This window comes from Brachypodium distachyon, chromosome 2 (genome assembly GCF_000005505.3).
Source record: "Brachypodium distachyon strain Bd21 chromosome 2, Brachypodium_distachyon_v3.0, whole genome shotgun sequence".
In the NCBI taxonomy this organism is placed as follows: domain Eukaryota; kingdom Viridiplantae; phylum Streptophyta; class Magnoliopsida; order Poales; family Poaceae; genus Brachypodium; species Brachypodium distachyon.
Genome location: NC_016132.3, coordinates 54329266 through 54342450, shown reverse-complemented (window position 1 = coordinate 54342450; position 13185 = coordinate 54329266). Strand labels below are relative to the sequence as shown.

Below are 13185 nucleotides of genomic sequence, written 5' to 3'. Positions count from 1 at the left end.
CGCGAAACGATTGACATGTCGTTGTCAGAGATGCTGAGCAGATCAGACGATCGGCATTCCACAAGATAAACATGGAGACGTGTTGTAGGTGCGCCTGAGCGTCGGCAAGGACTGGATCTGGATAGTGAGCGGGTACCATCCATCCGGAAGTGGCTAAAACTAAATCCCGCAAAAGCCGAGGCCCCTCGCTCTCCATTTGCCATCTTTATCCAACCCAGGACATTTTCCGGCGATCCACTCATGCTCTCCTATCCTCGTAGCCGTGGAAGAATAGATACTCGCTGATCCATGCCATGTGATGATGTGATCTCTGCTTCTGCTAGATCGCACGTCGGATGAGTAAAGTTTGTTTCCATGTGATTTGTGGAGTGACCTTAGGAGCAATCATTGAGAGAGATCAAGCAATCATTGGCAGATCAAGCTCTGGTGATGTACTAGGAGTCACTTTGCCTCGCATTTCATGTCCTTGCCCGGTCGATGCCATCAGTTGTCACTGCAGGAGTGAGATCAAATCTTCCATGGAATCATTGCCCTTTGTGTCTCGTTTGTCTTCTTCTTCCCCTTCGTTGCACCGTATCATATCCCTACAGTTGCATATCCAGAGGAGATCATGTGTTTTAAACTAGGAACAGCTAACCAAGGTTGTTCTCCAATCTTCTATTGAAAAAAAAAATTGGCGTTAGAAAAAAAAACAATTGATCGATTTGTATGCACAAAACACATGACAATCATGGAACACATTTTGCCCTCAAAAATAAATAAATCATGGAACACATTTCTCGCATAAAAAGAGATACTGTACGGAGTACTATAGTACTGTAGTACATTTGTCTCGGCTCACGGACCCATTAATAAGCGAAGTTCGATCAGTCCAAAAAAAGAACATAAGAAGTTCACATCATCTCCTGTTTGTTCTGTATTTTTGTGTACCGGACTACTACTAGTAGTACTCTCCACTAGTTGCAAGATGAGACAGGCACTTGCAAACAACAAGCAGCTCCCCTTTTTCTCTCCCGAAATAATCCATCTATCCCCCGATCGATTCTACGAGCCACACGTACCTCCACTTCTCAAGTGGCCATCAGTCATCACAGAATAAAGTGTCCTTTCCCGAAAGTTAGCCAAACAGCGATGGACACGGACCGATGCAACGGTTAATTTCCCAATCACCGGGTCACCGTCCCACGCCACTTAAAATTACCGATCGATTCGGTTCTTGCCATGCCAGTTCTGGATTCCTGACCCAATACATCGTTCGTCCGCTGTTCAAGTCTGCTGCCAACTTGTCCAATTGGAAATGCAGGGAGTATCTACTTTGTCCTGGTTGCACGCATGCCGTTCATGAGTCCTGCCGCAACACACTTGGTTGTCAAAAAGGTTTAACTTGGCGGAAGCATTAGCTTGGATTCCAATTAACAAACATGAAGTACGTATAGTCTATAGAATTAAGAACACGACATGCTCCCGCAGTACGTGGCGCAGAACTAAGTTGGGTGATGTGACGCGCGCACGCCGAGCGCGCGGACGGCGGGCATCCGCGAAACACGAGCCTCCCTCGAGCGGTAGTGTGCCACGAACGCAACGGAGTGGACAGAGCACGAAGCGGGCGGGCAAAGGGCGACTAGCCGACTTCCGTTCGGCTCTCCCAGTCCCAGGGGCCCCAAGGTAGTTAACGAAGAGGGGATCTGGACCAAACCTACCGACGGCCACGGGGGATCCACGTACCACGTCGGGCTCGGGTTCTCTGCATCGGCCACACGACTGCCGTATAACGTCCGGAAAACTGGCATGCGTGCCTTTATTTAACCCTGGTCCCCGAGGCATCTGCGAGCCGTAGAATTTTACTATCACTTTACTATATCAGTTGTTGTGCTAGTAGTAGTAACAGGCTAGCGGCGGACGTCCATATAGCATCCGATGTTTAAGGCAATTGAGTGACCAAAAAAAAATCCTTGCTATTTACCGGACGGCATATCTTATCAAATTTTAAATTGAACTTTTTTTATATTGAAGATAATTTTGTATTACACCTACATGATTCTACGAATACAATCGTAGTGTAGTTCCATTTATTTTTGTTTTGGAATAAACAAGACATGTTTTTTGTTTGCAGCACGGGGAAAACAAATTTCGATGAGGATTATGTGCATGACATAGTTGTCGTAGATTTTCCTTTCAAATTGAGTGGAAACTCGAAAGTGAACAATAGGGATGGGAATGTGGTTGGCCTATGGAGCAGAAAAATTTATAGAATATTTACAGGAATGCTAAAATCACCACATAAAAGCTTCTTCTTTGTCTTTGTATGAAAACTTGCTTTCGTCGAATTATTGCAGAATTCTCTGGGAGGTGGCGACCACCTAGGAGTCTGGTCCAGCTCAATGGCCAACCATTGCTTGATCATCATCGAAATCCTTCCCGAGACCAGCGACACCAGCGGAAAGCAAACACCTCGATCATCATGCTTGCTCATGGGAGATTTGAAAAGAGCGCAACGCTCGGATCTTTCTTAAACTTGCCACCCATTGCTCATTTTTTGGGCGCATAATAAAAGAGGTGTCAGTTTGGGCAATAGGTGGGCCACACACCTGGGTTCAATTTTGCCGGGAGAATGGATTTTCGTTTTTGTTTGCCCTATTTCCAAGGCTTTTCTTTTATTTTGGACCTCTTTGTTCTAACTCCTTATCTTATACTCCCTCCGATTCTAAATTATTGTCGTTGTTTTAGTATAAATTTGAACTAAAACAACGAAAATTTAGAATCGGAGTGAGTACTAAAATGAGGCAAAAAAATTTGTCTTTGTTTCGAAGAAAAAATAAATCTCGAGAGCATAAAAAGAACTAAGCTTGCAACTTTTTTATGTCCCAAAAATATATGACAACACACATATTACGGTGATATGTTTTCCTATTCATATGTTTCAAGGAAGCCCTAATAAAATGTGGTTCACAATGAGCTCAAATTCTACTAGGCAATGCTGGCACCAAACCGTATCCTCCCTGCTGGCTCCATTAATTCCATTCCCCTAGAAGAAAAAGCTATTGATCTTCAAGAAACTGTAGACCCCAACAAAATACTGAAAACAACATGTTCCAGATATGCATACATCATAAGACTGATTCAAAGCGAGAGCAACGTGATCCTGTTAAACATTGACTGAAGTAACATCTTCGTATATCCCATTAGAGCAAGAATAATAATGGGTTATAAGTTGGCTACAAGAATTAAAATATTATTTTGATGCTTAGTTGGAGGAAAGAGAAGATGAGAGAGAAAAGAGATGGACTGTTAACTTGTAACCAGCTGCAACACGTGCTCCTAGACACCTTGTTAGACTATAATATGGGCCGCTTAGTTGGAGGAAAGAGAAGATGAGAGAGAAGAGAGATGGACTGTTAACTTGTAACCAGCTGTAACACGTGCTCCTAGACACCTTGTGAGACTATAATATGGGCCTGCTATTAATAAAGTAGTGTCTTTATAGCCAACTTATTATGCATGCTAGCTATTATACTACTTAAAGATGACATGTCAATGCTTACCGCAACAGGCTATAACTATTAATCTTGCTCTCATCGTGGTGACGCATTCCGGTCACTAGACACTGGCAGCTCAAGGGAAAATAAAAGGGAAAAAGTTCCGCGCCCTCGTGCGGAACCTGACGAGTAGTTCGTTGGAAAATTAACTGAGGAAATGATCAAAACCAGGAACGGAAAGGGGAGAGGAAGCAAAATTAGATATGCTCCAACGCATTGAATTGGACGAGACGAGGCGACCGAGTCAAAGCGGTCCGGTGCGTGAACCACGCAGAGTCTCTCGGCGCCTTTCCACCGTTGGCCTCGAAGCCATGTCGACGAAAGCGATTAGCACTGGCAGTGGTAAATTAATCCCAGCCTCAAATGCGAGTCGGTGGTAAATTGAGCCTCATCCAGCCATTTCGATGGATCCAACACTGCCGACCTGTGAACTGCGTGCTCGTGTACACGGTACTCTGCACATTGGCGAACGTATACAAAATTAATCGCCCCGTTCACACCGGAGTAGTGATCAAACGTACAGTGGAAGCTTTGGAGAATTACCAACTGGCCTTGGTTAAACCAATGTGTCATTCAGCGGAGCCGTTAGTAAGTAAAACTTCATTGTTTCACATCTTCGGAGAGGCAAGAGGAGCACTATACAGCTTTTCTTCGGAAAAATTAAAACAGAGGAAGATAGAGAGAGAGAAGGCTATAGCACACCGTCTGAAACGAACTTTTCAAGACGGCTATTTTGCCACGTGTTCTCTCTCTCTCCGATTATCTGCAAGCAATGTCATCCGCCACTACTGCTATATATTTGCAAGTTCGTCCTCTGAGATATTCGAAAGAGAGTTGATGAGTTGAACAAATTAAACGAGACAGATTATAGATAGCTAGTTCTCCCGAGCCCAACCTCACGACGACTACAGAGTACAGACTACTCCTCTCCTCTGCCCTTTGAAAAGGAAACTCTGCCTTGGACGACCTGAGTTTTAATTTGCATGCGCGCGCTATCTTCTCGAAGCAACGTTGATGTGCTTCGAGCTGGCGGACCCACGCGGACCACACGGCGGCAGTCCGGGGAAGAGCGGCGGCGATAACTCCGGAGCATCGCCCGCGGCAATGGCAATGGCGAGCCCGGAGGAGCTCATGTCCGGGTACTACCAGGCGCAGGAGATGTCCACGATGGTGTCGGCGCTGTCGAGGGTCGTGGCCAGCGACGACCCGTGGGCCGCGGAGGCGTCCTCTTGGGCCGCGCCGGCGTCCGGCGCCGGCGGAGCGGGAAACGCAATGCACGGAGCAGGAAGAGGAGGATACTACGGGCAGGAACAGGGGAGCTTCTTCCGGGGGGCGCCGTCGCAGGAGTTCGCAGGTAACGCAGACAGCCAGTCAACACACGCATGCTAAGCAAAGCTTACGGGAGAGGAGGGTTTTGCATTCTTTGCTTTCGCCTTGATTAATTGATTTGATATTACTCCACCGAGCTTCTGCATGCTTTGCTTTGCCTTTTCTTTAAGGAACATGCGTGTTCCATTAAAATGCATGGCCATATCACTGCAACCAAAACGTTTACCAAGTTCGTCTACAGATTTTGCTGAATATCGCATAGTACGGTAAAACTTAAAAATTTTAAAAACTAGTTTACAACCTGGCGTGTGTTCGCCGTCGATGGTAGATACGTGGACTTTTTGTTCCGGTGTACTGACGACAAGTATTTAGAAATGGAGAAAGTATGTTAGAGTGTTGACAGTGAAACCCATCCGTCAAGTGTTCAAATTTGACCGCTTCGTTCTGGCCGTTTGATCCAATCTAGTGCCTCTAAAATATTATTGATTATATATTAGTTACCCGTAACTTGAAGTCATTTAACTCACTACAATCAAGATCCATGTAAGTTGATAACTACATTGTGTATTTTGCATGAAAATTTATAGCGACATATTTTCAAATTTGGATGTGTGTGTGCTGTCAACATATTTTTGAAATTATTTCTGTTCATAATTTGTTCGGCGAGACATGGATTTTAGGAGCCTGTTTGCTTTGCGGCCGACGCGCTGCCAAAAGTTGGCCTGCCAACGCTTCGCGGGCGAGCGTTTGCTTCAACGCCAGTGATTTGGCGAGCCTGCATCGCTTTTCCGAGAATCCGCTCGCGTCAGTAGCTTTTTGCGCCCACGCACGGGCGAAATCTGGGCGGCATAATCGCTCGCCCACAAATTGGCGAGCCAACGGTTGGCGCGGTGAATCTGGACAGAAAGCAAACAGGCCCTAGATGCAAAATTGCCCGTTGAGCTTAAAATGGTCCATGTACAACATTAGTTGCACATTTGTAAATATGAAGCTGCACACAAATTCTAAAATGTGGAACTACTTAATTTTTGTTGGATAAAAAATAAGCACGGCCTCATTAGACTTAGAAATGATATTAAAATATTTTTTGGGGTATAATATTAAAATATCTACCCTGTTTAAAACAACATGTTTCTTTTAGAGTGTACTAATAATCCGTTGTTTTAGAGTAAACTGTAATGGCTATATCGGTGCAAAACAACAAGTTTTTACACGCTTCTTTTTTAGAACTAAGTCTTTGTACCCGAGCACACCGTTTTTGTCACAACGACACAACCTAAACAAAAAGGCATTCGATGGAATCTGAACCTTTGCTAGTTCTGATCATCAATCCTACTTGTGAATACACATGCCTTTCTTGCATCATTTCACGTGCGGACACTAATTCTTGAGAACACGCGGTCAGATCTTGAGAGATTCACGAAGTCACCAAAACACCGGTTTTATAAGACGGATATGTCACCTATCGCTAATATAATAGCGTCGGTCAAATTTTTAAATAAATCCAAGTAATTGTGAGTATCCATGTCATGTCTCATACTTTAACTTGGGTGAGCTGTTTCTACCAAAAAACAGACCACATGAGTTACGCTCAGTTCACAAAACACAGACTTGCGGAGTAAGACGCAAATTGATCTTTGGTCACTCCAAAGTGAGATAACGGGGAGGGAGAAAAAAAGAAAGGCGTGCACAACATGCAACCGCAGGTATAACAAACAAGTCGTACGCTAGCTCGTACGTATGCATGGCATGTAGTAGCTCTTATCAAAATGTTTGACGGAACGGAAGAAGCACATGAACTTCCCGTATAGCTGACCTAAGAGATGAAACAAACTCTATCTGCACCTCTCTGTACCACACTACTGCTACTAGCTAGCTAGCTGCACAATTGTTTGCCATTGGCCAACTTTAGAAGTGTTTGAATCGATCCGCTGCACCTCTGCAACGCAACAAAGACGGTACAGCTAAGCCATTTCCATGTGGTGTGTGGGTGTGAATCCGTTCAGTGTTTCATCGTACGTGGTACATTGCATCGTCATGTATCTGCGGTCGATGTGCTCAGTGCTCGCGTAACGGGCAGGCATTAAAAGCTTCCAAAATACCCAACGTGGATACACTCGAGAAAGTCTTATTTGCTTCCTTGAAAAAAAACAAGAAATAAATAAGGAATAAAGCTGTGAATGCATATTCTTCTCCTGTGGCAACGAAACGCGGTTCAAATTAATTCTGAGCTGGTGCTTGTATCACAATTCACTAGCCTGGCCTTTGGCTTTGCTGGTATGCTAGCTGTGTGACTGATTCCTTTTTCTACTGCCTTCCAGTTCATTCTGAAATTAATTCCTTTGTCGATAGGGATCGACGCGTTTTGCATCATGAAACGTTACTGCTTTTGCAAAATATATCATTCATATTCACGCGAAAATATGCTTATATGAATGCGTTGTGGGGGGTATGTGTGTAGTACCCGTTTACAGGCGAAACGAAGCGACAAGGTAGAAGTGTTCGATTTGAACAACGCTAGCGCTTATTATCGGCTTATCGCTTTTTATGTTCTTTCCGCTTTTGCTTGCGCCCCATCCTCGTGGGTGAGATCGCCTCGTGCGTAACCCTGCGCGTGTGTATATATATGCAGGATCGGATCAGAGCTCCGACACCCAGAGCGCGGCGACCATGGAGGCGGAGCAGCACCACCACCACCACCAGCAGCAGGCGAACCCGGAGGCGCCGCGGCGGCGGTACCGCGGGGTGCGGCAGCGGCCGTGGGGCAAGTGGGCGGCGGAGATCCGGGACCCGCACAAGGCGCAGCGCGTCTGGCTCGGCACCTTCGACACCGCGGAGGCGGCGGCGCGCGCCTACGACGAGGCCGCGCTGCGGTTCCGCGGCAGCCGCGCCAAGCTCAACTTCCCGGAGGACGCGCGCCTCCACCCGGCGCCCACCACCGCCGCCGCCGCCGTGAACCCACCGGCTCAGGCGCCGGTCGCGGCGGCGGCGGCTTCGATCTCGGCGGCAGCCACGATGTACCCCGGCGCCGCCCAGACCGCGGACGCCTACCTGCGCTACCAGATGCTGCTGCAGAGGAGCGGCGTCACCATCAACAACCAGGGCGCCCTCGTCCCGCTCTACGGCGGCGGCATGGCCGGCTCTTATGGCGGCGGCGGCGCCACGAGCGCCGGTTTGGGATCCTACTATTCGTTCCCTTCCTCCTCTGTTTCGGTGGCCACCGTCCCCTCGTCTTCCTCTGCTTCCTCTGCTTCGGGCGGGCAGTACTACTCTTCGTCGCACGACTCGCATCATCATCATTATCAGCAACATCAGCAGCAGCAGCAGGGCGAGGCGGCGGCGGAGTGGAACTGGGAGAGCGCCCTGGACTACCCGGGGACGACGGCTTCGTGGTCCGACTCCCCGCCGCCGCCTCACAACCAATAGTCGGCCAGTCGCGACAACAAAACCCAGATTCCTCTGCCGTTCTGGAAGAATAAAGCGCGTACGGAAGGAGATGGAGACGGAGATGGGGGCGCAGCAAGCAAAATCGGGAATGTTGTCGGACGTGCGCGATTGACAGACATATGTGCTCTTTGTTCGTTGATTAGTTTTGGTGATGACCTTGTGATGTGAGGTCATCGGTCATCCTGGAGTGTCATTTTTTTTTTCCTTCTGTTTTTGTTTGGCTGCCATGAGAAGGAAAAGCAAGCATGGAGATCAAGCGATTGAGTATTTCAGATGATGGTGGCGTGACAAGCATGTGGCTTAGTGGAGAAGTATTACATTTTGGAAGGGTCCAGTCGAGTCGTCCTCCAATTTTTTTAATTGAAAATAACGTTGCTGCATGTGCACAAAATCTTTTATTTTATCTCATCATGGTATGCGGCGTGTGCGGAATCGGAAGGCTAGATTTTGTACTATGTCTCCACGAAATCAACTTGGCATGAGTACGTGGAGTACAATATTGTAGAGTCGGTATATATACGTACGGGTGTCGCATAATATCCGGATAGAAGAACAGATGGTGTGGAGATCTCCACTCAGGTGACATCCGCATTTTTAACCGATTCTTATTTGAAATTTGCTTACGCATAGGAAAGAAAAGTTGAAGAGAGAAAAGAATTGACGCTTCGACTCCCATCGCAAGAGTCGACTAAGATTCAGTTAAGAGTCGACCTATTTGTCATTATAAATCATTATATTTAATGTTAACAATCATTTATAGTAGTCTAAAGACATGACCTATTTTATCTGTTATTTTGTCGGCGAGTCTAGATGACGAGAAGTCAATGCCGACTCTATTATTGTGGATGCCCTTACATTAGTTCGAGTGTCGTTCTAATGACGTGAGTAATCCTTTTTCTATTTAAAGTAGGTGCATAAATGTATACCAAGGAAACAAATAAGGTATGAAGACAAAAACTATCATGAGAATGAACACTTTTGACGCTCGTCTATAATTGACAAGACATTGATTAACTAATAAAGACACCGTTAGGGTTAAAATGCAGGTTGGGGTTATATATATAGTGTGGGATCTGACAAAGTTTTGAGAGGAACAGTCAGTGATGGGCCTCCAAGCTTTAGACATGTTTTGTGGGCCATTGTTTATGGGCCAAACAGAATTTTATGGGCTTCATGTTCTTTTAAGGGGATTATGGGCTACAAATAGTACTATGATGATTTGTACTTACGTTATTATTTGTGTGCTTACCTATTGGCAGTAGTTTAACAACCTTCCTGAGGGATGTTTTTCTAGACTGTGTTCCACAATCTTAAGTACTCAGCATTGGGTGGCCGACTCATTTGGCTAGTTAAAACCTATTCCTTCCATTTTATAATACAAAGTGTTTGCCAAAGATTTACTCGATTAATATGTGGCTCGTAAGACATGAAACCACAACTCACTAATACAAAACGGTCTATATGCAACGACACATCAGTAACGGGTCCGGTGCGACCGTTACTGATGAACAACATCAGTGTCGGTTGCGGCCGCGACCGTTACTGATGAACACAGCAGGCTCTGCCCGTCCCCGCCCAGTCATACATCAGTGGCGGTCGCGCGAGGCGACCACCACTGATGAACCATCATAGCTCGCGAGTTACATCACTGGCGGTCGGCTAAGACGCGACCGCCACTGATGAACCACGCATCAGTAACGGTCGCCCCAACGCGACCCACGATTATCAGTAACGGTCGCCCAATTCCCGACCGCCACTGATGATCGTCGCGGTTTAAATACACTAGGCAGAGCCACAGCTGGTCGCGCTGCGCGTCGTAACGGACCAGCTGCGACCCCTTCTTCTCCGGCGACGGCGAAGCGCTGCCCGACGGCGCCATGGCCGCCGGCGAGCCCCCCAGGTAGCCCCTCCTCCCTCCCCCTTCCTCCTCTCTCCCCCCGCGCCGGCGGCCGCCGTCTCCATGGCCGGCGGGCGGCCATGGCCGCCGAGCTCCATTTTTGGAGCTCCGGCGGCCGGTGAGCTTCGATTCTCGACCCCGAAGCTTCCCTCTCCCTCCCGATCTATTTCTCCCTCCCGATCTCTCTCGCCGGCCTCCAATTTCTCTCCGAAGTTCCCCAATTTCAAATTTTTGAGCTTCGCGGCCGCTGGCCAAAATGCAGCCTCCTCCTCGTCGCCCGGAGCTTCCCTCTCGCTTGCGAGCTCTCTTTCCCTCCCGATCTTTCTCGCCGGCCTCCAATTTCTCTCCGAATGTCTCTAATTTCAAATTTTTAGTTAGCTCCGGTTAATTAACACCTTAATCCCTTTGTCAATGATTAGGCTAACTATTTTGCTTTGTTTGTTTTCTTGTGTATTGTGTTGTAGATCGAAGGACCGTTCTTGGATGTACACCAAGGAAAGAATCAATGCTCGATGGATAACCGAATGGACGGTTTTTTTTGAGTCGCAAAAGGTGATATGGAACGAAAAAGACTTTTGATGATGTGTTGTCCATGTCGCAAATGTCGAAACACATGCATGATGAAGCCTGAAGATGTTCAGATGAACGTGCTGGCATCGGGTTTTGTGGAAGGTTATTCTCGCTGGACTTGTCACGGGGAGGATGCGGTTGATGTCGGTAGCGGTAGCGAAGATGATGATGTCCTGCGGTATGATCTGGCGAATGATTCCAAGGAAGAAACAAGGGTAGATGAAGAGGCTAATGTGTTAGGTGAAGGAGCTCCACATGGCAGGATAGCCGAAATGCTAGATAACCCGTACCTACGGGACCAGCTGGAGGACCTCGAAGATGAGGCAGAGTCTGCTCAGTTCAAAAAATTGTTGGAGGACGCAAACACACCCTTGTATGATGGAGCCGGCGAAGAAAACAACGTGCTCGAAGTGACGCTCGAACTTTTGAAGCTGAAGGCAGCATCATGCTGGTCAGACCAGGGCGTCACGAACTTGTTGAGTTACCTTGTTTTGGTTTTTCCACAGCCAAACAAGTTGCCCAAGAGCACATACGAGGCGAAGAAGATTACATGCCTGCTTGGATTAGATTGCTTGAAACATCATTCATGTCCAAACGACTGCATGGTATACATTGGAGAGTACGAGGACCATGAGAAGTGCCATATATGCGGTGCATCGAGATACAAGAAGAAAAACGCCAGAGCTGGCGAAGATGATGGGGAAGAAGTGATGAAGGGCAGGCCGGCAAAAACTGTCTGGTATCTTACGGTAGGTGGCTGAGTTGAGCGTTGGATGCAGAACGTTAAGGACGCGAGTTATCTCGTCCATCATGATCCGGCGCAGGCTGCATTCGATCCTGACGGGCACTACCATGTCGAGGAAGTTGTGGTCCTAAGACACCCTGCCGATGGGACTCAGTGGAGGAACTTCGACACGGCATTTTCAGATTTCGGGTCACAGCCCAGAAACCTGAGGCTCAGTCTCAGCACTGACGGGATAAACCCTTTCGGAAACATGAACAATAAGCACAGCACATGGCCAGTGATCTTGTTTGTCTACAACCTTCCTCCATAGTTAATCATGAAGAGAAAGTACATCCACATGTGCATGCTCATAAAGGGTCCAAAGTAGCCGGGAGCTGACCTAAATGTGTATCTGCAGCTAGTGAAGGATGAGCTGAAGCAGCTTTGGAACCCTGGCAGAGTGGTTTGGGACGCAAACAGGAGGGAGTACTTCACGATGAGAGCAGCGCTTCTGACCTGCGTGCATGACTACTCCACGAATGGAAATACTTCATGCCAGGTGACACATGGTAGAAGGCCTGTACAAAGTGCGGGGAAAACACGACATCGGAGAAGTTGCTCGCTTCATTCAAAATTGTTTACATGGGCCACCGAAAGTGGTTGGATGCTAAAGACCCTTAGAGGGATGACAAGGAAAGGTTCAATGGGAAGACGGAGCACGGGACAGCGCCGAAGGAGAAGTTTGGTATGCAAATCCTCGAAATTGTGAACGATCTTGAGGTTGTCCCCGGAAAGATTGCTGCGAAGAAATATAAGGAACCTGAAGGCGTCGTGTGGAAAAGGAGGTTCGTATTCTGGGACCTGGAGTACTGGCACATTTAGAATGCCGCCACAGCATAGGTGTCATGCACGTGGAGAAAAATGGATGCGACAGCGTGCTGGGGTTGCTGATGAACATTCCAGAGAAGACGAAAGATGGACCCAATGCACGGAAAGACCTGTAACTCATGTCTATCAGGAAAGAGTTGTGGGGCAAATATCAAGTGTCGGCAGTCGACAAGAATGGTTTCGTGACGGCGACCACGCGGTGTCGTCTTGCATGTTACAAACTGTGCAAAGACGAGTTGCATAGGATGTGCCAGTGCCTGCAGGGCATTAAAGTCCCATCGAACTACTCGTCGAGCATCAAGCATCTAGTTGACATGAAGAGTCACAAGTTATCTGGCATGAAGTCTCATGACAACCATGTCATACTCACTCAGTTACTTCCAATCGCAATCAGAGGTATCATGGAGCCGCACGTAAGGGAGACAATCATGAAGCTTTCTGACTTCTTTGACAGCATCTCGCAGAAGTCAAACACCGTTAGACGATGCCAGATACTGAAGGATAGTATGATACAAATTCTGTGCGAGCTCGAGATGTTCTTCCCTCCATCATTCTTCGATATCATGGTCCCTCTAATGATCCACATATGCGATGAGATCTTGTCCCTAAGGCCGTCGTTCCTACATAACATGTATGGCCCTGATCGATATAACGGGGTTCTGAGTCAGTACGTTCGTAACAGATCGCGTCCGGAAGATAGCATCGTGGAAGGCTTTAGGGCAGAAGAGTGCATCGAGTTCTGCACGGATTGGTTGGCCGATCAGAAATCAATAGGTGTACCCGAATCACGGCAC

At 47.4% G+C, this 13185-nt stretch overlaps 1 protein-coding gene across 2 annotated transcripts; it reads left to right on the top strand.

Moving 5' to 3' along the window:
* The first annotated feature begins 4346 nt into the window (after window positions 1-4346).
* LOC100840520 (ethylene-responsive transcription factor ABR1) lies at window positions 4347-8703 on the top strand. 2 transcript variants are annotated; one of them, XM_014898315.2, is made up of 3 exons: window positions 4347-4890; window positions 7498-7791; window positions 7852-8703. In XM_014898315.2, the coding sequence occupies exons 1-3, from the start codon at window positions 4551-4553 to the stop codon at window positions 8289-8291; spliced, it is 1074 nt and encodes a 357-aa protein (XP_014753801.1). In that variant the 5' UTR covers window positions 4347-4550; the 3' UTR covers window positions 8292-8703. The 2 variants fall into 2 exon arrangements, with proteins under 2 accessions (XP_014753801.1, XP_003567310.1); XM_003567262.4 differs by having other exon boundaries at window positions 7498-8703.
* Window positions 8704-13185: the final 4482 nt, after the last annotated feature.